Source organism: Spea bombifrons, chromosome 8 (assembly GCF_027358695.1).
Source record: "Spea bombifrons isolate aSpeBom1 chromosome 8, aSpeBom1.2.pri, whole genome shotgun sequence".
In the NCBI taxonomy this organism is placed as follows: Eukaryota; Metazoa; Chordata; class Amphibia; order Anura; family Pelobatidae; genus Spea; species Spea bombifrons.
Window position 1 is genome coordinate 9,127,767 of NC_071094.1, and position 22,703 is coordinate 9,150,469.

The following is a 22,703-nucleotide window of genomic DNA, read 5'->3' on the forward strand; positions in this document are numbered from 1 at the left end:
GTTCTTCGTAACTAGCAAAAATTTCTCCTGAGCAAAACAATGGTTTCAGACCAGTCTGGCAACAAATGGGTTAAGGTGTCCAGCATGCCTCGTTTTTTTAAGCTGCAGTTCCAGTTTTGCAGCCACCTTATATCCCCAGCCTGTTGCAGGGCGAGCTGGCCTGAGGCTTGCGATGGGTGTGAGAGCTGATCGCCTGTGAGTTGCCAGAGGATTAGGGAGCGCAGTAAGGAGAGCAGGTGTCTGGGGAATATATTAAGCTCATGTCAGTGAAACAGAAAGGGCAGCGGCTGCTCTTATTTTTGTTCCTGGAGGTCAGCCCTTTATGTCAGTCCTGACCTCTCTCAGCCCGGAGAAGCTGCAGCTTGTGCAGGGCTCTCCTTCCAGAGCACAATGCAGGGAAGCAACATGATCCCAGGTAAGAGGTGATCACGGAGGCAAAAAGTCTTCTAGCTGCCACAGGGCTCTTTTATTTCTTCTTTTTCTTCTGTACTCTATGCTTTTTGGTGCCTGGGCAGAATGGGAGGTTGTCATGATGATGGTGTGTTGTCAGGAAGTGTGTGTGTGTGCGGCTGTACGTGCGTATGTGTGTGTTTTTGCAGTATGTTTGTTTATTTCGAAACGCTGTCCCCGCTAAGGTGTACAGTCCAGCACTGATACAGTTAAGATTAGAAACCGGACAAAGGAGCACTTCAACGTCCCAAAGGGTGCTACTGCTTTTGGAAATACCGTATATTTAACAAGAATTGTACACTTCTTTTTTTTTGTAGGATATACATGTTATAATAGATTAATTTGGGACACATCTATGTGATATTATAGCACCAAACCTGGCACTTTTTTTTATTTTGTTTTATTTATTTATTTGTAATACGGCCATAAGATTTAAGGTGTCATTTCTTAACTATACTTCAAGGTAAAGGGGCAGACGGTCTGAAGCAGTCTTCTTCCTAGTCTACCCTGCTGTAATCATATATAAGACTGCCATTTAGGACTTTGCTAGGAGTATGATATTGGCTGATATTCCTTTTTGAAAGCAGGTGGCTCAATGATGTCTACGTTTTTGAATAATGGCAAGTCGAGGTTTCCACTAGAACCGGTATTAGACCCGTTCGGTTAATGAATTGTCTGCGTAGAATCTTTATGATGGGCTCTTTAAGGGTTAATATATCTCAAAAGTCTCAGGGTCCCAGGTGGGTGTAAGGAAGCATTTATCTGGCATGGAATAGGTTAATGTAAGCTGGAGTCTGTTCACTCACATGGAATGCCAACAGCTCATCAAACGTCTTCTAGTTTATACCACAACGTGTCCTCCAACAAACAATGGCTAGCAGCCGGTTGGTTCTGCTGGGGGATTAAATGATTACCTTTTTAATTATTAAGTGCCAACAAATTACCCAGCGCTGTACAATTACCATGTAACAAATGTACATTAATGCATAAAGACACAACAGGAGCCGAGAACAAAGCCATTTTTACGCATGGACTGTTGGCGGTCTACTAAAGGGTGTATTTGCTAAACCAGGGGTTTGCAGGTGAGTTCGTTATTTCAATGACTCATTTATTCATTAAAATCCACTCAAAAAGGGCAACCTTTTTCCTTCGTATAAGGAGTAGAGCGAGTGAAAGCAATGCTCCTACTTAACGGAGCCATCTGGTTGGTCCTTTAAGCAGGACAGAGTTGTGGCCCCTATAACGTATTGGTGAATTGGTGAGATAGCTCTCAAGGAACCTTGTATGTATGTATTCTGTAGGGGTCAGGTCTAAGGGCAGACCTGATCTCGGCCTAAAACGCTCAACTCGTCTGCGGATGGACCGATTAGTGAATAAACAGGTTAACCAGGTCCAGGAGGCCTGTTCTTGTTGATGGTGCGCTTGAAGACACCCTACCTACCACCTAAGAGCGTGGCTATGTGGCGTGTACTTGGTTGCAGAACCCCCCTCTCAAATTTAAAGGGACCATGCATTAAAGTGCATATGATGCATGGAGTATCCCTTTAAATGTTAAACTTGTGTCAGAACTTGTTGGCTACTTGCATAGGCCTGGGGTAATTTATCGGGGTGAAATAAAAGTACAGATTCAAGTTCATGTCTTTGTTCCCGGCAGTCTAGCCAGCAGGTGGCAGAAATTGCTTTTAATCCCGTATTTGTTACTAAGTGCAGCTTTAGAAACCGCTTCTAATTTTTTTTTTTTTTTTTTTTTTATCCTGTCAAATTTTGTCTTTTTTTTGTTGTTGTTGCTGGGCACACTTGTCATATCAAAAGCAGGCACTGTTGTTGCCATAGAAACTAACCAAAATGTAAAATGTCTTTTGTGATTGAACCTCTAAAGGAAAGAATCAAATCTCATATCTTCTAGTGGATTATTTTAATATACTTGAGAGCGCAATTATCCGGTGACGGGTTGCCTGCACGCCAATAATTAGTTGCAGATATTGTTGGCGGCAATGCCAGCAATCACAGCGTCCCTGCGGCCCAAGCTGTGTATACGTGAAGCATAATTAGCCTGTATATTGTAATATATTGTATATTGTGCCAGAGCGCCAAGCAGCGATAAGATGCCTATAACAAGCATACCTGGGAACTCTTTTTGCCCCGATCTCAGCATTTAGGGGCAGATTCTCAGAGACTCACAGTCTGGAGCTGGCACCTTCCTATTGTACACTGCTGTAATCATATCTAACACTTCCAATCGGAGCTTTGCTACCAGTGTGTTATGACTGACATGCCTGCTTGAATGCAGGTGACCCCGTTGAGGAATTCTTTAAACAATGACACGTCAAGGTTTCCATGACAACTAGTAGTAGAGCCATTTGTCGCTACATAGAATCTTCATTTAGAAAGTATCCAGATATGATAATAAGTATCTATATATGTAACTAGTATCCTGGGCTGGGGTAGAGGTCCTCCTGGTACACAATGTGGTGGGAAGCCCCACTGGTGGCCTGCTGGTTACATAGGAGATCTCCCCAACCGGCCTACTTAGTGCCGACTCAACACAGCCTTCACACTGCTGGCCGCCTTTAAGATATGGCACGCTGCTGGAATAGGGCGTTATATCCTGGGGCTATGTTTCTTAGAGGAGCGCAGCTATAGTACCTGGACACTGACAACAGGGGGAGAGGCAACTGGGGGCACGGTCCTAGGTCAAGCACTGTAACCAACCACTTATACATTGTGAGATTGGAAGCCAAGGCCCTCTTTACCTAATGGATCAACTCTTCTTAGTCAGTTTTAGTTTTGTCAGACATCTTAAATGTATGGATTGTGGGAAAGCTCTGTAAATTGTTGGCGCTATATAAATAAAAAATAGATCCCATTTACACAATGTACTAACAATGAAAGGGACCGTGTAATCCCCCAGACAGCTTCCCCCCAAAACAAAAGCAAACAAAATTCAATCACTTTGCATTAATATATCACTTTGTATTAATATGCATTGTCAATGGTCCAGGGGTGAGCCTAGGATTAGTGGTGCCTCGGTGTGGTATTTTCTGCACCCCCCCCCCTGCACAACACACACACTGACATCACTCTAATACCATACACTTACGCATACTGTACATACACACACTCCCTCTCCCAGGTCCACTTAATCACCCCTGACTAGGGGACTCTGCCGGGTGCCTCTTTTACTGGGGCACCGGAACGCGAAGACATGGTCATAACGATTTTCTTGAAAGAGCCATTCGATGGCAGGAAAGTTCACGTGGCGGGATCTCGTTAGACTACTTCCTCTACTTATTGGAGCCAGCAAGTATATCACATGGCATGGAAAATAGCAGCGGAGGGCAAAGGGGCAAATCCATTTAGGGGATTTCTGCAGGATCACCCCATGCTTTTTGATTTGGCACACCATGAAAATGTAAACGGCCCTCTCGGCCTTCAGATGATTTAAAGTACATGTGCCGGGAGTGTCCCTTTTAAGTGTATTTGTTCAACAGACAAGGCATTGATTGCGCTCGGTATCATGGTAAGCAAATTAACCATAGTAGGTCTGTCAATTTATTTTTGTGAAGGACCTTAATCAGTCCTTGGTCTTGTCTTAGATTCTTAGCTTCAGGGTAGCCTTATGCCTATCCCACGAATGTTTAACTTCCCTGTATTCTTCTCTACCACTTCTGATGGGAGGTTGTTCCACTTGTCTACTACCATTTTTTTTTTCCAGCTTTCGGTGTAACTAAATTCGTTTATTAAAGCTTCCCATAGTGCGTACTGTTTGCTTTAAGCAGCGTAAGTGTTGGGGAGAAATTTGGTTTCAAATTTATTTTACCTCCTGGGAAGAAGAGATCTGTGACAAAGCTAGCACTACTTTGATGCCCCCCCCCTCCTATCCTCATTTCTTTCACCTCAGCCCCCATTACAAATCCGGAAAGAATCAAGTTTCGCACAATGGGGGCTGGAACTAATCAAAAGGAGACTAGAGAATTTAAAGGTGGCTGTTCAGGATCGGACTGAAGAAGAAAAGTTTAAAGGCCAATGGCCGCTAAATGATGTACATGCGCAGCGTGCTGGATATAAGAGCGGCCACACGTATCCAACTGGTGGCTCCTCATTGACCCAACCAATGTACCCCAGAGCAACAGTAAAAGTAAGGGGTCAGTTCACTAAATGGACAGTTGAGTTTGGCAGAGAGTTATATGGGAGTTCACCATGCTATATGAAGGCCCATTGAGCCTCTGCTGCAGGATGAGTTTGACTAGCCCTGTATAATGCATAATTAAATCTTCAATCTACTACTGAATTATGTATTATACCGGTCCAGAAACTTGCCAGCCTTGGCCCTTCGTAATGAATAGTGAAGCACAAATCGTTATGAAAGGCAAATACTGGCAAATTTCCAGCAAGAAACTTTTTGGGATGAGTTTAGATCTGCAGCATCCCTGGCATGTTACCCATCACAGAAGGGCCCTCCTAAATCCTTTCAGCTAGCCTCCTGATCTCGCATATTATAGAGACTGGTTTTGGGGGGGGGGGGTTCAATACTTAGCAGCATGGCATTGCAGTGCCTAGCTGTCCTTAACTGTCCTATGTAATGGGTGGGAAGTGAATTTCAATACCCCTCCCCCAACCCAATTAAACCTCACGTTGCATATTGACTGTTCTTGGAAGTCATCTACTCCATTGGTGCTATGACCTCCGCATGATGGACCGTTCACTGTTGCTGTGACCTCCTGTACCCCAATATATTGGTTGGGTGGATGTGTGGTCCACGCGTGTTGACTCTTGAAATCAGATTTAAGTGCTTGCTCATAAGTGGGTGTTTTCATAAAGTAAGTGTAAGGTGACCCTGTGAGGATCCGTGCAGCCAAGTGAAGAAGAATCTGTTGAGACAAGTCACCCCACCCCCCATTTAAAAACAAAAAAAGTGCTCTTTTGAGCACATCTGCTTGTGAACACAAGATCTTTGACAAAAGCTTTGGTTCTTAGTCATCTGACATTAACTTCCAACCCTTTTGTTGAAAAGCAGCCTGCCAACCTATTGTCTTTTTGATTAGGCACTAAAAGATTATGCAGCCCTGAACAATAGAGAAAAACCCACTTACTTCAACAATGCCATAAATAATACAGAAGGTGTATGTGTGTCTATATACACAAACCTTGCTCCAAAGAGCTTACAATCTAAAATCAATGTAATGTGTCTGGGTAATTCTTGAATTCACTCTGTGGCATCAGTGTTGTAGTTATCAAAGTTCTCCTTCTCTCGAAGCAATGTCCTCTCTTGGTTTCTAGCTACATTGAAGTATTGTAACTGACTTGATGAAAGACATCTGGTTAGCCCACCTTGACTGTAAACTACAGACACCTACGTGAGCTATAGGATGTCTTCTTGTGTTCCCCTATGGTCTGATGTATGAGTCCGTCTTTAGTTATGTTGTCTGCGCAGGTGTGTTAATGGACACATTTTAGGATCAGAAAGTCATAAAACGTGGTACAACCTGAAAGAAGATGCAAAATCTGATATCTGTCTAAAGGAACTTCTGAGTTCCTCTGAGATCTTTTTTTTCTGTTGGCCAAAGGAGCTTCTGTGCTGTCATGTGATTTAATTGTTCCCATATCACACATAGGATATGGACATAATGGAATCATACAATACTACAGAAATAACATAAATGCTACATTTACTTCTATAAGATTTTTGCCAACCCTAGTCTACAAATTGTCTTCTCACTTAACTTTGGTGGAGCAGACAGGGATTAAACTCGTCCCTGGCGCTGGCACCTGCTGGACACGTGAGGCCGCGCATTACATTCTTACACTTTTTCAGCGAGCGGCCACCACTCTGGAGGCTGCACACCAAAGTGTTGGAACAGCCACACAAGCAATAATGAGAGTTTTTGGCTTTTATGTTCAATGGCCAGCCAAGCCTATTCTAAGTGGATTTCTGAAATGCACAACCTTTTTTCTAGGGACCATCATTTATAGGTTGTTTGTTTCCTCAAAAGGCAAAAAAAAAACCCTAAATATCATGAAACCTCATGAATGGGAGAATCATCTTTATTGGAGGAGAGATGTTAGGGTGAGGTCACAGTCTAAAACCAAAGGATCAGAGGCATAGATTCAATACAAGAAGGGTTTAGATAAGTGAAACCGTGGTAGAGGCTAATACTTTGAGGGAATTTAAACACATGGGGTAGACAGAAAGTGATTCTCAATAGAAGACACAACCAAGGACAGAATAAACCTTAAAAAGTTTACAGCTGGAGAAATAGGCAGCCTAGATGCACCAAATGGTTCTTATCTGCTATTAAATTCCGTGTTTAAATAAATAGATCTGGTGTTTTGACCAGTAGCCATGACTTGTACTTGATGATCTTTGTGCCATACCAATGGTCAGTTGCCCTAACAATGTCCCAACAGACGGCTTTTCCGCCAGTCCAGATGCCCACTTCTTGACAACTGGCTTTTGGGTCTGATGGGTGTTTGTGGCTAGAGTGTGACACCGCGATGCTGCGTACATTGGGCAGAGTGTGACATGGACCTACCCACAAACGATGGCGCTGCCACATTCTACCCTAATGGACCCGCACAGATACTACACAACATGTTTATTGAAGCTTCTTTATAAGTAGTTACATGGCTACATACTGTATATATATGTTCTTAATGTGGGGCTATACAAATATTGTTGCCCTGCTTAAAGCATGAGCATAGGCTGTAATGATCCTAGGTTCTCCCATTGGCTTTTAGTTATGTGCACCCTGTCCATGACTCAGGGATGGATTATAAATGCACAGTCGCCTTTCTAAACAAGATGATTGATCAGAATAAACTGGCACACAGTTAAGTGCACAGTGACTTAGTTGAGCAGCCCCTGCTGCCCCCAGGAGCTTGCAATCTAAGCAGCCCCCTGCTGAGTGTGAGGCTTATGCTGAGTGGCTTCCTCCTGATTCTTTGCCCCTCCCATTTGGCTGAGTGTCTGATCAGGAGGGAGGGAGGGAAGGTCTGTTCCCAGCCTGTGCTCTGTGAGTTCGCCCGCATCTGGCAGTCTCCCCACTCCACGCGCCGATCCACGCACACGGCACGGCTGGGTCAGGTGACAGACTGGGCAGAAAAAAAGTGACCCACTTCAGCCCTGACCATGCAGAACGGGGACAGAGCCCAGAGGGAGCAGGCGAGGACACCCAAGCAGCAGATGGCTGACAGGCTGAGGGAGCTGACCCAGACCAGGCTGCAGAAGATCTGGATCCCCCACCAATGCGAGAGGCTGCAGCAGAGGAGGGGATGTAAGTGTGGGGGCATCAGAGGGGCAAAATGGGGCAAGGAGTGTGGGGGAGAGAACGAGGAAGTCTTACTGGGGAGGGAACAAGCTGGTGAATGGCTCTGATGCAGTCTCTCTCCAGTGCCTTTTGTTATTTTGGACTGGTGGTGGGCACTTTAGAAGAGCCCCTCCACTTCCATGACTGTGGTGCATCACCCTTACCACCTCCACCACTACCACCCCTCCCTGTGAGTACTACACACAGCAGTTTTTAACCCTGTCCTAAGCAGAGCAGATATGTAAATATCAGCATCTAAAGACTTGCTTTGGGATACCGGGTACTACCCATTACATCTGTACATCTGTATAGGAAACCTGTAGTTTGATTTGATTGCAAGCTCTTCTGACCCAGTATTCTTCCTGGTACATTATAACTGCTTGCCGTGTTCGATCGGTAGAAGTATAGTGTCCATTGATAAGTGGGCATCGGACAGTATAGCGTAGCAATGTTTATATTTTGAAAATATTTATGCATTTTGGAGGAAATAGTCAGGTTTTTCTGTTGCAAAACACTTTTTATATAAACAAATATTTTGGTGAATACCAGATCATTGTTCATAGTGCAAAAAACAGGTTGCATCGATCCAGTAAAGGGATTGGAACAACTGATTTTTCCTAATAATGTAAAAATTATTATTATTTATTGCCCGAATTTGTTTTAAGTATGTTTATAGTGCTGATATTTATAACATAATATATGTAATAATAATTAACAAGCTTGTTCTCTCACTCCGTCTGTATCTTGTGTACTTTGGGTTAAGTTAACCATTAAAATATTGAGGTATCAAAGGTTGTGCCTACAAAGAGTAGTTCGCTGTACTTTCTATACAAAGATGTGCCTGCTTATGGAGCCTTTTAACGGGCCATGTCACCTAAACACAGTTTACTTTATGGCCATTAAAATATTATATCTGTTCTGTACGCACTGACAACCGTTTAACTGCTCTCCTTTTAGACATCACTTTGTGGGTCCGTTTGGAAATGATGCCACGTGATGATGGTGACCAAATGAGATGGGTTCATCCATAGTAAAAAAAAAAAAAAAAAAAAAAAAACCTTCAAAAAAATCAATATGGACAGTTTTCCCTGCTTTTTAGTCATATTTCTAGGTCAAAATAAAACAGGTTTTGGTTACTTTCCAAGTTGGTTAGTCCAGTGGTGGCATCTGTTGGTTACCAGACCCTTCAATGCTACAACCTGTTGCCAGGGGGGTTGATCTAGAAATTGTATACGTTTCCTTTTTATACCCGCGCATGTACTTATGTTGGGTTAGCCAACACAAGAGGTAAGCCCTAGAACTGCATTTTTATAAATAATAATAATATTAATAAAAAAAAACGCTATCTTGGCCTTTAAAGTTTATAAGACATTGGGAAATGACTGGTGAGCTTTAATGAGGACGCCAGTTTACCTATGCATTGTGTAAGCGAATGTATAGAAGGAATTGCTGGCACAATCTAGATAATTTCCTAAATTGGGCCACACTGCTTGATATCGGGTCCATTAAAAGTTGTTGGAATGATGAAATAAACCATAATTGTCTTCACTGGTTCTTGAAAAACAATGCGGGTTCCGTCCCCGTCATCATCGTGGAGGTCCTCTGTATGAGTCTTGGGTTGGTCTTCATGGAAAACCCACTAGCTTGGCAGCAAACATGTTTTTCCACTCAGAACCTGCTTGTGTTCACCTTTGGATTTGGGGTCAAACCCCTAGCTTTCCAACTGCTAATGATATATAAAATAATTTTGCCTGCTGTTTTACTGTCGATCCTCCTCATCGTACTCTTCTCTCCGTAGCTTCTATCCCCCAGTTCACCAACTCCCCTACGATGATCATACTGGTGGGCCTTCCTGCTCGCGGAAAAACCTACATCTCCAAGAAGCTCACCCGCTACCTCAACTGGATCGGAACACCCACTAAAGGTGATCTAACCCCATCTCCTGATTTATTTAGGAATAAAGTTCGCATAACCTGAACTGTATAACTCTCTACTATATCAGGGTATATATTTTAAAGGAAATCTTTAAAAACAAAAAAAAAAGTGTAAAAACACCAAACCATGGGATAGGAAGAAGGTCGTGCTTGGCATAAAAAGACCTGAAGGCAAGAGTGTTGGCCAGGAGGCAGTGGAGATTGTAGAGTCTGGACCATTACCAGGATATTTTGTTACTTTAGCTGTTAGGACTGTCTTGAGTGACAATAAAAGCCACGCAAAGGGTCCCTTTACCCCTTTACTGGATCCTTTCCGTGTTATTGGACACCAAGATCCTATCAATAATTTGAATTTGTTAGGGGGCTATTTAGCTTGGCTTCCCCACCTAGTGTGGCATCGCCAGCCCTCCCCTGTTTAAAAGGTTCATATCTATTGTCCATTTAAATCCTAGGTCTCTATTAATTCCTTATTTTGTTCCTTGATTTATGATTAAGATATCGTCCCTCTATCATGAATGTTTTTATAACTTTATGTATTTAGAGGTATGGGGTGTTTGAATGATGCCATATCTTCCAGAACACGTCTACTGTCAGCGTGCGCAAGAATAATATTTTTTGTTAAATCGTAAAAGCTTTGTATTAATGAGTTAATATATTGTTGTCTAGGAATAGTTTGTTTGGTAAACAATATGTTGACGCCGTTCTTCTCCGGGTTACTTGCCTGCCGGCTGATCGCTTGTCCTTTGGGATCTTCCTCTCTGCTCCAGTCATTGAATGACGGGAGACGATTCGCAGGATGTTAGAGATGATTGTTAAAATCTTGCCTTCTATTGTTTCGGGCAATCTACCCAGACACGATTTCAACGGCTTTCCTTTCCAAAGTGATGGATCTGAGATCAACACCGGAGGAAAATAAAAATAGGAAAAATACAATTTAAAATAACTTTTGGCATTTGCATGTATAAGAAGAAAGCATTTACGGATGATCATAAAAACTAAAATTAAAAAAAAAATTAAATTTTTGATTAAGAAATAAAGGTCTACTTAGAGAAAAAAGGTACTGGATGTAACTTAAAGAGATTTACTGGTGTTAGAGGGTGTTAGATAAATGGAACAGCTTCCCAGCAGAAGTGGTATAGGCTAATAAAATGCAGGAAAAATAGGCAGACCAGATGGGCCAAATGGTTAGGTAATTTGAAAATCTGTGTAGTATGTTATGCAAATAATCCTCTTCAGTATTTTTAACTTCTTAAATTTTATAATATGATTTCCAGGCATATGCATATGCATATTATATCTGACAGTGTACACAACAGCAGGTCAGCCAAATAACCTTGTATGAGTATACCAACGATAACATGAAAGAAATACACATCCGGCATTTTCTGAGAAACGTAATTCCCGGGACTGTTTAAATTTAGCAGAGTAGGTGGGACATCACCTTTAACCGTCTGAAACCCGAGATCTGGTAAATAAGGTGGCAGAACTAACGGATACGTTTACCTGATGTTATCTTTCTTGCCCCTGCAGGCTGAGCCAATACATATACGTTCCTAATGTAAACAGTATAATAATGCGTATCAGTAAATAGGGTTGTGTATTTATTTACGGTATTTTCACAAAGTACACTGTTTGCCCCAAGATAGCAGATCTAAACACTTAAAAGAATGCATAGCTGCTATAATCTACAAGACACAGGCTCAGTTCTTATCATACTACCTTGGTAAGCAAGATCTCTATCTTAATCATCCAAAGGGACCTTCTATGGGAATAGACTTATTTATTATTATTTATTATTATTATTTATATAGCCATCATATTTTGTTGTGCTGTACGATGGGTAAAAGGGACATAACAAGTAATATATAACAAAATCATTTACTTCCAGAGACTAGAGGTAAGAAGAGTCCGCTCAAAGGAGCTTACAATCTAGAGGGAGTTGGGGTGTATTGCGCAATCAGTAAAAGTGCCGTTAGGAAGGATGGACCAGCCCCACTAGGATAAGGATTGCGGGAGAGGGGCTAGGAAGGGTGAGCTAAAGGAATAATGGAGGTAGGGCGTGGACATGTACGTTTGTAGATGTCCTTGAAGTGGGTATTTTTTAAAAGGACTGAAGGCCGGGGTGGGCATTCCTGAGGATAGGGGCAGCCCTTGAGAAATCTTGCGTGCGTGAGAATTAGAAAACGGAGGACGGGACAAGCAGAGATCATCGGATGAACACGGAGACCCGGTAGTAGTGTGTTTTGGAGATGTAGCATTGTCATAAAGAATCGAGCCAGTGTAGTGTTGGACGTTGGAACGTAACCAAAACATCACATGATTGTCTACAGTGGCGACCTCCAGATAGATCAAGTTTATTGGAACATTGTGAACCAGAACGCAGTGCTACATTGTATTTGAAACTATCTTTTTCGTGGGATCACCCATTTCGCATAGATCTGTCACGCTCATAAAATGTAGGATTTGGGATTCAGCACACTAAATAAGCCTACAAGAATCCAACCGCTGCCCTGAAAAATATAATGTGGGATGAACCCTGAATAATATGCCCTAATAATGCATAATATGCCCTAATAATGCATAATTATAACAATAAAATACCTGTGGGTGGGTGTGAGAGACCCCCAAGCCTTGTGCCTTGGGTAAGGGTCTACAATGTATAATGATAGATAACATTGATCGTATGTGTTGGTTCTGACCATCGTGTTGTATTGATAGTCCCTTTCAGGTCACTGCTTTCAGTGCGAACGCGTTGGTACATTGTTCCTTCTTGCTTACGTCAAAGTCAATCGATGAACGCTAACCTTTTGCATAACACGAGGGGCATGCTAATTATCTTTAACATTTTTGTCTACTCCACTCAGTATTCAACGTTGGACAGTATCGCCGAGAGGCTGTGCAAACTTACAAAAGCTATGAGTTTTTCCGTCCAGACAACCAAGAAGCCATGAAGATACGCAAGTGAGTTATTTGTAATGATAAATACGTTGATATATGCCAGGGGCGTCCAACGTGCAGCCCTCCAGCTGCTGCAGGACTACATCTCCCATAATGCTCTTTCAGCTAAGGGGCTGGCTGAGGAGTATGGGAGATATAGTTCTGCAGCAGTTGGAGGGCCGCACGTTGGACGCCCCTGATATGTGATTGAATCCGTACTACAAGCACTTGGTTCCTGTGCCGTTGGAAATGTATTTGAAAACAAGTCTTCGTATTTTTACGTAGACTTGAAGGTTCTGTAGATCTCCAAACCATTGGAGGTCCCCATGGGATACTGACCATGGAGAGAATTTTCTATGGCCCAGTAACCGCAGAATTCCCGTTAATTCTTTCTTGTAGTAAATAAAAATAACTTTTTGGTTTGGAAATCCTCGGAATCTGTGAGCCCTTTAGGGATAACCTTGAGATGTTGACCTGCTCTATTTAATCCGAGTGGTTTCTGTGCGATTTTGAAGACCTTGTTCTATTCCATTAACATTGATTTTAGGTGCTTATTTGTTGATTTGGGATCATGTAACGGCCCCATTATTTGTGTCCATCATACTTAATTTCCACGACATTATTACTGTACCACTGTAAGAAACATGAAGCTTTTCATTGTGCTTTCCATTAAATTGTAAGTACGATAACCAGAGCAAGGTGAGCCTAATAACTTTAAGGTTACCACGAGAAATGCCCTGAAAGATTCTCTCACAGGTATGATCATCTATGGAAAGGATTTTTTCCCCTGAGAATAGCGAGAGGGACGTTGAGGACGCTGAAATCTAACCAACGCCTTTGCTTTGTAGGCAGTGTGCACTAAATGCCTTGAGGGACGTCAACACTTACCTGTCACAGGAGGGAGGACACGTGGCGGTAAGTAAGCCTCCTGAGACCCTAGTCCTATACATACATATCTACAAAAGGGTCTGTTTAGGTCAGGGGTGGTCCACAAGTCCAGCAGTATAGCTCTCCAGCTAGTAAGAGCTCCCATCAGCCTTGGTTAGCCTGTGCATCTTGGCTCGCAGACTGAGGATCTTGGAGTTGTTGGTTGACTATACTAGTGTCTTAGTGAACGTCTGTAGTACAAAGAAGGGTCACGGTAATTGCAGCCATGCCTTTCTCTTGCTTGCCATTGTTATTAACTGTATTAAGGACACTATCATTTATGAGGAGGCTACATTTACTTCAGGATAACCTCCTCTCCACATCTTTAATGCATTAGAAGCAATTTAGTTCAGAACAAGAATAATTTCAGATCAGAAATGAGTCTGTGTAACCATGTTAAACTGGGGAGGATCAGGCGTTTGTAATATATATTTGAAGGCCTCAGGCCTGCATAAATCTAATAATCATTGAATCTCCCTATAATGCTTACAGCGAACTTTGACTGAACCTGTGAAGGGCAAAAGAAATCACAACCGAGTTAATGAGCACCATTAATATCTGTATTGATTTTTATTTATTTGGGAAATTGTCATTAGGAGATGTTCGTTCTCACTTCCAGTGCTTAATGAGACGCTAGGAAATGGTTGGCACTGTATAAATAGCAGGAACAAAATCTATAAATCGTATAAAATCGGGACCTCACTAGAACAACTTTAAAAGCTTGTTATGAATTTTTCAGTGAAAGAACCAGCTGTCCCTCAAACTAATGAATTGTGACCAACACTTAATTTCCAGGTGTTTGATGCCACGAATACCACGAGGGAGAGAAGATCCATCATTCTCCAGTTTGCCAAGGAGCACGGGTACAAGGTATAGCATTTGGGGTGTACTGTACACAAAATAAAAATAGTGTTTATTGTTAAGCGATAATATATATATATATATATATATATATATATATATATATATATATATATATATATATATATATATATATATATGAGAAAGATGGATGTGTAGATATGTATATTATAGAGATGTGTGTATGTGCAGATATACTCCAACTTATATTATAATAATCTTATATTATAATAATCTTATAATAATCTTAACTGTACACAAAATGCACAGTGCACAAAATGTTTTCAATGGGTTTAGGGGCCGCCCATTGTCCTTAAGGGGTTAAAAGACATGGTGAAACATATATTACCGCCCATTAACTTATCTCGGCTTCCATGAGACTATATTTAAACTAAATATCTCAAAAGCATTACCGTGATTCTCAAAATAAATGTAATGTAATATAGTTATTGCTAAAAGCTGCGGAAGCAGCAGTTCCCCCTTTCCGTATTCCCCCTCTTTATTGTTTGTTTTTTAGAAATGTGATACTGTTACGAACATTGTGTGGCTTTGGTCTCCCCCTCTTAACACACCGGTTTCTTTTGTATTCAACTGATACAGAAAACAAGATCGTGCAGTTGGGCTATTAGTAACTTAAATGTGTTTTACAGACAACAAAAATCAATAGAGTATATGTTTTTTTTTTTAATATTCGGATCTTTGTTAAAAATAGTTTTTAAAATACAAAATAACTAGTTGGGAACAGGAGGTGATGGCTGGCCCCACCATGTATGTAATGAGGGTCCATGCCTAGGGGGCTGAGATGGTGGAGTATAGCTGAGTGGAGCACCATGACCCTAAGCCCAGTGCCTAGGTCTGGCTCAAGCTCCACTAGAGTATTCCTGGTCCTTGTGTGTATCTGTACTCATCAAGCCATCGGTGTGTGTATGCATGGGTGTGCGCCACTTTAACATAGAACATATGGCCCAAGGTGCACTAAGCGCCATAGATCACCACGTTGGTGCAATTTTTTAATTGCAGTGATGGTGACTGTTTTTAATTAGATGCAAATATTTTATATATTTTTTTTTTCTCCTTCAAGGTATTTTTCATTGAATCGATATGCGACGACCCTGACATCATTGCCGAAAATATCATGGTAAGGGTTGATATGGTTATTATAACATTTCTTAAAGGGTAATTGATGCAGGTGCGTAATATTTAATGTTAGGGTGAATTCTGGGCATGTGCCCAAGAAACTCTTATGAAGACCCCGAAGGCTAATGGATATATATATATATATATATATATATATATATATATATATATATATATATATATTATATAATATACACTAAGCATTTCTTAACGCTTTTTTCTTGCTTTGCCACAGCAAGTGAAAATATCCAGCCCCGACTACAAGGACTGCGATCGAGAGAAAGTGGTGGAGGATTTCCTGCAGAGGATTGAGTGTTATCAGATGACTTACGAGCCCCTGCATGATGACTTGGACAGGTATCCCAGTATGCACAGATACATTGGGCATAACCTGTAATAAAACAAATGGTCTGATTTGGTTTTCTTTTTGAGGCAACATGTAATGTGGCAGAAGACTCAAATTGGTTGTTTTGTAGTCAGTCCCTCTTAAAAAAACAAACAAAAAAAAAACATATCCCCTCCCTCTGCATAAAAAAAAATAATTTTTATTCTTAAAATGGGTAATGCTTTTTGTTTGAGATATGGCACTTTGTTCCAGAAATGCCCCATATTTGCCAATTCTATCATGGTAACCGAAAAATAGAATCAGTCATTCTTAGCCCGGATGAGGCAAAAACAATACATCCCTTAAATCCGATGACATCATACAAAACATTCTAATCCCTATCGTAGGAATCTCTTTATTTATCGTAGGCTTCCCCCCCATCCCACTTCTATTGCCTGCTATTGATATTTGCACAGGGTTGTGGCTCACTCCCCCCCCCCCGCCTCCCGTCAAGCAAAGTCCAAGGTAATAAGTGGACTGGCGGCAGGGAGGATTGGATCAGGAGAGAGGAGGGTAAGAGGCGTTTCTGTCTCGATCACTCTCATCCGTCCAGTCTGTCGATGTTTAGTGCCAAATAAGACGGCTACGCAGATCACCACGTTCCAACTAACCCGTAAGTTCTAACCATGAATGGATCCATTTTGATCCACGTTTTTTTGCCACATAGATGAATTCTTATGTTAACACAGATTATTTGAATCTTATTTATCACCTGTGTGCTAAACCCGTAATCTGTCCGGGCAGAGGGTTTGGTGATGCGTGTTTATTTAAGATGGGGTGGGGGGGCAACTAAATACGAGTTTTCACTTTTAAAAAGTACTTTCCCAAGAAGAAAATCGGTTAATGTGTCATATAACATTCAAGGTGATGTCATATTTAAAAATATTGTCAATATGATTTATTTATCCCCCCCCTCCTCAATGTTCAGCTCAACCTTCTCCTTGGTCTTGCTTGGTGGTATCTTAGGTCCCTTTGTGTCCTCCGGGGTAGAACATCCTAGTTTTTGTTTCGGGGGTCATTTATTTTTTTGCCTCTTGTACACGTTGTGATTTATTACTTGTTTTAGAATTTCATTAACCAGGCAGAGCCAGACCGTATGTTTTGTTAAGGGAAATCAAGTCGATTATTACTTTTCGTGGCCTTTAGACCACCTCTCATCTAATTTCCTCTCTTCCAGTGACCTTTCGTACATCAAAATTTTTAACGTTGGGAGTCGCTTCCTGGTGAACAGAGTTCAGGACCACATCCAGAGTCGCACGGTGTATTACCTCATGAATATCCACGTCACGCCACGCTCCATCTACTTGTGCCGGCATGGAGAGAGTGAACTTAATCTGCTGGGGAGGATTGGAGGGGACTCTGGGCTGTCTCCACGTGGCAAGCAGGTGAAGTTATGAACACCTCAGTCTTTGCAAAGACAACATTAATAACAACTTAACTACGGCCAACTACGGCACCACATCTACTAATGGAAGGAGGGCCAACAAAATAAAAAAAGTCTGTGTGTGTGTATGTATGTATGTGTGTGTGTGTGTGTGTATGTATATGAGTGTGTGTGTAAATGGCATTTGCATAGTACTATAGTTTCTCAGACGCCCATGATGAAGTGCTTCTTGCACAAAATATTTGAATTATTAATGTGGCCTAAATCTTATTTTATCAATACTTCTATTACTCCTTTTCTCTCCTTTTCATTCTTTCATTTAGTGGATGAATGAATGGGGTTGGGGGTAAGTGGAGAGCCCATTTTCTGAGAACCTTCTTTACTTCATTACCTGTAATATATTTAGAAGGTAGTGCATATATGTATACATCTCCTGTATGTTTTGGATGAATGAGTGCACGTTTTGTTTAGCCTCACTCTTATGATTTACATTTCTCTTCTATTGTCCTGCAACACATCCCCCAGAATTTGCTGTCTCCCCTTCTCCATCGTTAACCTAATGATCCTATTAGTACATTAGCATAGCCTAAAGCTAGGAATCTTATACTATCAGGAGTTTTTCGAAGCTGGTTGACACAATTGTTTGTTCAGTGCCTTTTGCTTGTATTCACCGCTCCTCTCTTTTGTTTCTATAGTTTGCGCATTCCCTGGGTAACTTTGTCAAGTCACAGGAGATTCCAGACCTGAAAGTATGGACGAGTCATATGAAACGTACCATCCAGACGGCAGAAGCATTGGGTGTCCCGTACGAGCAGTGGAAGGCGCTGAATGAAATTGACGCGGTGAGTAATGGTCTTGTCTCAGCTGGCAGAGATGTCTCTGCTTGCGCTCGCTTACCAGCAACGACGCCAGATTTTGACAACACGTCCCTTCATCTGGTCTGTAGCAAGTCAACCGGTGGGGAGCATGTAAAGAGGCTTGGTGCCAGCTGACTATGACTTCTGTTGATTCTTCTATATCCCGTGGATGAGTAAGAGAACTCATGATTTAAAGGGTTGATCCTTATCTTTTTGCAGGGTGTGTGTGAAGAGATGATGTATGAAGAGATACAGGAGAACTATCCAGAAGAATTTGCCCTGAGAGATCAGGACAAGTACCGGTACAGATACCCCAAGGGGGAGGTAAGTTGTTGTTTTGTATGTTATATGATGCATGAGATATTGTGGCATTTTACGTAGGACTGGATTTCTCGTTAACGCATGAAGGCAAGCACTTCTGGTGCCGGTGGGTGTTGGGTCTATGTGTTCTGTAGAAGTAATATAGTGAATGGGCTGCTCCTGCTCGGTACTACTATATCTAACTGTGTCCTCGGTGTGACCATATCCAGAATGTGTGTTGTGTTAACCCCTGTACATCGTTTTCTTTATTGGGTTAAAGTCTGAATTCCCTTGTTTTATTCCCACAGTCCTACGAGGACCTAGTACAGAGGCTTGAACCGGTGATTATGGAGCTGGAACGTCAGGAGAATGTCTTGGTGGTTTGTCACCAGGCTGTCATGCGATGTCTGCTGGCGTACTTCCTGGACAAAAGCGCAGGTGACCAAACCAACTTTACGTTAATAAGAGACCAAGTTTGTGTGATTTCACACCCCTATCTATATGATAAGTTTCCTTTCTTTCTTTTCTAGGTGAACTGCCATATTTGAAATGTCCTCTTCACACTGTGTTGAAATTGACCCCTGTGGCATACGGTGAGATACTTTAATCACAATTCTTCAGAAGTTACGTTATTTGTATCTTATTAGTTTCTTTTTTGTTTGTTTTTTTTTTCTTTTGCGGCTTTTTTTGTTGTTGTTGTTGAAGGAATCTTCTTGGCTGCTTTGGCCCCATCCATACCCTGTGATTGTTTGGGGGCATTCAGCATTATTAGTAGTCTGTTGTAGTATTGTGCTTTACTATGTGTATAATGTATTACATGGAGCTCTATAAATCATAAATACCACCAACCCACTACATGTCACCACGCTGACAGCCGGCTGAACGAGGTCCCGGTGTCATGGAGAATGTCATAGTTGCAGTAGATGACGCATGCACTTGGAAGATCGCCTTGTGGGGCCTGCGTGGATGTTCTCCCTTTTACCATCTGTTTACAGCAAAAATGTAATATCTCTTAAAGGAAAAAAATAATCTGAAATATTAATAGAAATTCTGGTGCATGGGATAGTCTCTTGGTTTCCATGGTAACTACCCCTTATTTCGAATTTTGCCATGGCATTAAATGGTCACATTTGAGATGGTCATGACTCATCCTGTGCTTATAATGCTGGTTACATAATGTATTTATTTTTTTAGGACATGCCATATTCTAATTATTGAATGTATATGGTCTGTGTTTTTATTTTTGTTTGTTTTTTAATTTTCTGTATATTCTTTCTCTCGATGCAGGTTGCAAAGTGGAATCCATATACCTGAATATAGAAGCAGTGAATACGCATAGGGAGAGGCCGTCGGTGAGTAAATCCATACTTGCTATAAGGGAAATGGCAGCTCTACATTATATACATTATACAGTGTATTCTGTGCTCCACATGCTGTCTTGTGTGTCTTTTTATGCCGTTTTATTTCCTGGATGGACAGGATCAGGTGCGTTGCTCTGTTTTGTCTTTTTTTATTTATTTTTTGTTCTTTTAGTGACTTTTCTATCTTATGTGTTAACCACACCGTTTTTCTTGCTCCTCCATCCATGCTTTTTAGCATCTGTCCAGAAAGCCCAGCGAGGCTCCTCTGTATCGTCACTATCGTGCCGTACCTTTAGCTAGCCCAGAGCCCACCAAAAAGCCCTGCTTGAAAGACCTGGGTTTGTCAGGCTCTCTGTGCAAATCGCTGTACCTGCAGGTAACTGGTGTGTCTTCCACCTGCCCGTCACGCTCCGCATGCAGAATGCAAGCCACCAACTAATTCTTAATGGGCACCGCAATAGTATCAGCCCCCACCCCAATACTCTTATTTCTAGGTCTCGCTTCCTTAGTGGACGCTAGCTGGATAACTTTTTGAGGTTTAAGTGAAAATGTAATCTGTTGACATTTATCGTGCCAACAGATCTAAGTAGACTGTGGCAGACCTTTACATCTAACAAAGTCAGCCTGTGTAATTTCCAGTTACTAGAGCACGTAGGGGTTTTTTTGTGCTGGAAATTGTGAAAATTTATTTTTAGTGACCCTAAAATATATTCTTGTCAAGCATCTTGGCTAGCGGTCTCTAGAGTGACTCCGGTGGGAAGGAACACTTTGTGGTCTATTATATTACAGATGATGATGTTTTGGGGAGTTGCATCTAAGGGTTCCAGTGCATTGTGTGGCATCGATAAGCATCTTGTTAAAGAGACTTGCTTTTGAAACGGACATACCTGGGAGCTTTCGGGACGAGCCGAACCCCTTAACAGCTCGTTTTGACGATTTTGTCATGGATCAATAAGGGTAGCATCCATTTCATCCAATCAGCGAGATGCTGAAATTGGGATGGTAGGTATCTCTAAATCAGCGAAGGCATCCGCTCCAGGCTGTGTGACCTTTTACTGTAAAATTCTGGGAGTTTCCAGGTATGGTAATTGGCTGCTTTAAAATTAATTTAAATATTTTGGCTGTCAATGGCGTACTAATTCTGCATGATGCGGTACAGATGCCTTTAGGAAGCATACATTAACCCTGGCCGTGGTTTTAGCACTGCTGAACACTAGGCTCTCTTTGAAATGCTAATCGGATTACCCAGCCTGTTGTCTTGTAATCTCCAGCAGATAGATATAAATGAATAGGATTTTCAGAAAGGTTTAAACACTCTTATCTGAGAGTATCTGCAGACTTTGCCACCCACATCTAGGCTACACCTTAAAGGTTCTCCATACAAGAGCTGGCCCTGTATAATGCATACTTCAATAGATGAGAAAACTAAAGAAATCTCACTGATTTAGCTATACAGGGCCAACTAAGCTGTTCCTGCTCCACAACCCCTGGAATTGGACCATCAAAATGTATAGTGGAGTAAAGGAGTTCAAACACAAACCTCCCTTCAGCGAATATAGTGTGGGAGCAGCCGGGGACACGTGCTTTCAAAACAAATATAGCGTTTGCTTGGGTCAAAGTCAAGCATTTTAACAAGTTCCTTTCACTTTACTTGGGGATCCAAACTTTAATGTTTTACTCCTCTTATCTACCATATAGGACAGTAGACCATTAAGTGCTCAAGAGCTCCATCTTCTGGCCAAGAGACGCATTTCATCTGTATAGACAAGACAGAATATTTGTTAATATTCGGCTAAGGAAATACATATTATCAAACGCATGCTACCATTTCACCAGATTCATAGATGGACCAAATGAATGTGTTGTATTTGTATTTATTAGCATTGTATTTCAGCATTTTTGTAAGCTTAATGATATCCAAGTTTGACCCAAATGGTTGGAACGCTTAACAAAGTGTCTTTCGCTCTCATATTTTTCTTTCCCCAAAGGAGTTGGTTTTCTTTACCTATTTCTCTACATTGCAGCCTTTTTGCAGTAAAAGACAATCATAAAAACATCTTCACATGTATCTGAATTATATATATTTATATATATATGTATATAATGTGTGTATACATATATTAATACTATTTAAATAGTATTAGTATATATATATACTAATACTATTTAAAAGCATCTAAAGCATACATATCGGGGTTTTCTGCAACATTATATGGCCGTATATTGCCACTGTGCCAAAGTACCCCAATTGTTGGCAAGTTCTATCTAATCCTAACATGGCTATATTTCTTACCAAGTAGCTGCAGCTTCAAGGCTTCTCCTGGCTCCATTAATGAGGCTCCTGTGTTTGTAGCTTAACCCTAAGGTCTGGTGTCCCTTCCTTTTTGTTTTGTAAAATCTTGGTTATAGTACGCACAAATGAGCTCTCAACGGGACGGTTCAATAGTCAGTTTCCTTTCTTTATTTCCTTTTCTTTATTCCTCTTTTTATTGTTTTGAGCAACGGAAGCCGTTTGATTTCAAAAAGTGATCCTAATAGTTTCGTAATCTTCACCAATGTATTAAAGGAGATCCAAAAACCTTTAACTTCACCACTTTTCCATTTTGCTTTTATTTTCCAGAACGTAGAGGTATCGCGAGACCCGGAAGAAGCCTTGGTGACCGTACCAGAGCATTTTTAACAAGACTGATTGAAGCTTAATGGTTGTATTTTAGTGTTTTTTAATTTTTTTATTTCTACCTTTTGCTGTCTTATAACGTCAGGGATCTGGGAGACTGGAAAAGGTCATGAAAAATGAAAAGAAAACGTGAACCTTATTTCTAGAATAGAATAAAATTGTGAAATCTTTAACCGCTAGAAAGCA

The 22,703-nt window shown here is 41.3% G+C and overlaps 1 protein-coding gene and 1 long non-coding RNA gene across 5 annotated transcripts in view; both read left to right on the forward strand.

Annotated features, from left to right (window-relative positions):
* Nucleotides 1-22,703, forward strand: part of LOC128503499 (uncharacterized) — a 289,541-nt gene that overhangs the window by 265,963 nt on the left and 875 nt on the right. The gene's annotated exons all lie outside the window — the stretch shown is intronic.
* On the forward strand, nt 132-22,523 carry PFKFB1 (6-phosphofructo-2-kinase/fructose-2,6-biphosphatase 1). Of its 3 annotated transcripts, none has more exons than XM_053473593.1 (15): nt 132-415; nt 9,556-9,681; nt 12,556-12,652; nt 13,477-13,543; nt 14,351-14,425; nt 15,498-15,554; nt 15,789-15,910; nt 17,116-17,323; nt 18,018-18,164; nt 18,399-18,503; nt 18,788-18,917; nt 19,010-19,072; nt 19,767-19,831; nt 20,076-20,216; nt 22,461-22,523. In XM_053473593.1, the coding sequence occupies exons 1-15, from the start codon at nt 391-393 to the stop codon at nt 22,518-22,520; spliced, it is 1,488 nt and encodes a 495-aa protein (XP_053329568.1). In that variant the 5' UTR covers nt 132-390; the 3' UTR covers nt 22,521-22,523. The 3 variants fall into 3 exon arrangements, with proteins under 3 accessions (XP_053329568.1, XP_053329567.1, XP_053329569.1); XM_053473592.1 differs by lacking the exon at nt 132-415 and adding an exon at nt 7,273-7,724; XM_053473594.1 differs by lacking the exons at nt 132-415; nt 20,076-20,216 and adding an exon at nt 7,293-7,724.

Excerpts from the sequence above, each read along its gene's own strand:
- PFKFB1 (XM_053473592.1), top strand. The coding sequence starts at position 7,580 with ATGCAGAACGGGGACAGAGCCCAGAGGGAGCAGGCGAGGACACCCAAG. Across the intron at positions 12,653-13,476 it reads GAAGCCATGAAGATACGCAA|GCAGTGTGCACTAAATGCCT; the intron begins GTGAGTTATTTG and ends TTTGCTTTGTAG. Across the intron at positions 19,073-19,766 it reads ATTGACCCCTGTGGCATACG|GTTGCAAAGTGGAATCCATA; the intron begins GTGAGATACTTT and ends CTCTCGATGCAG.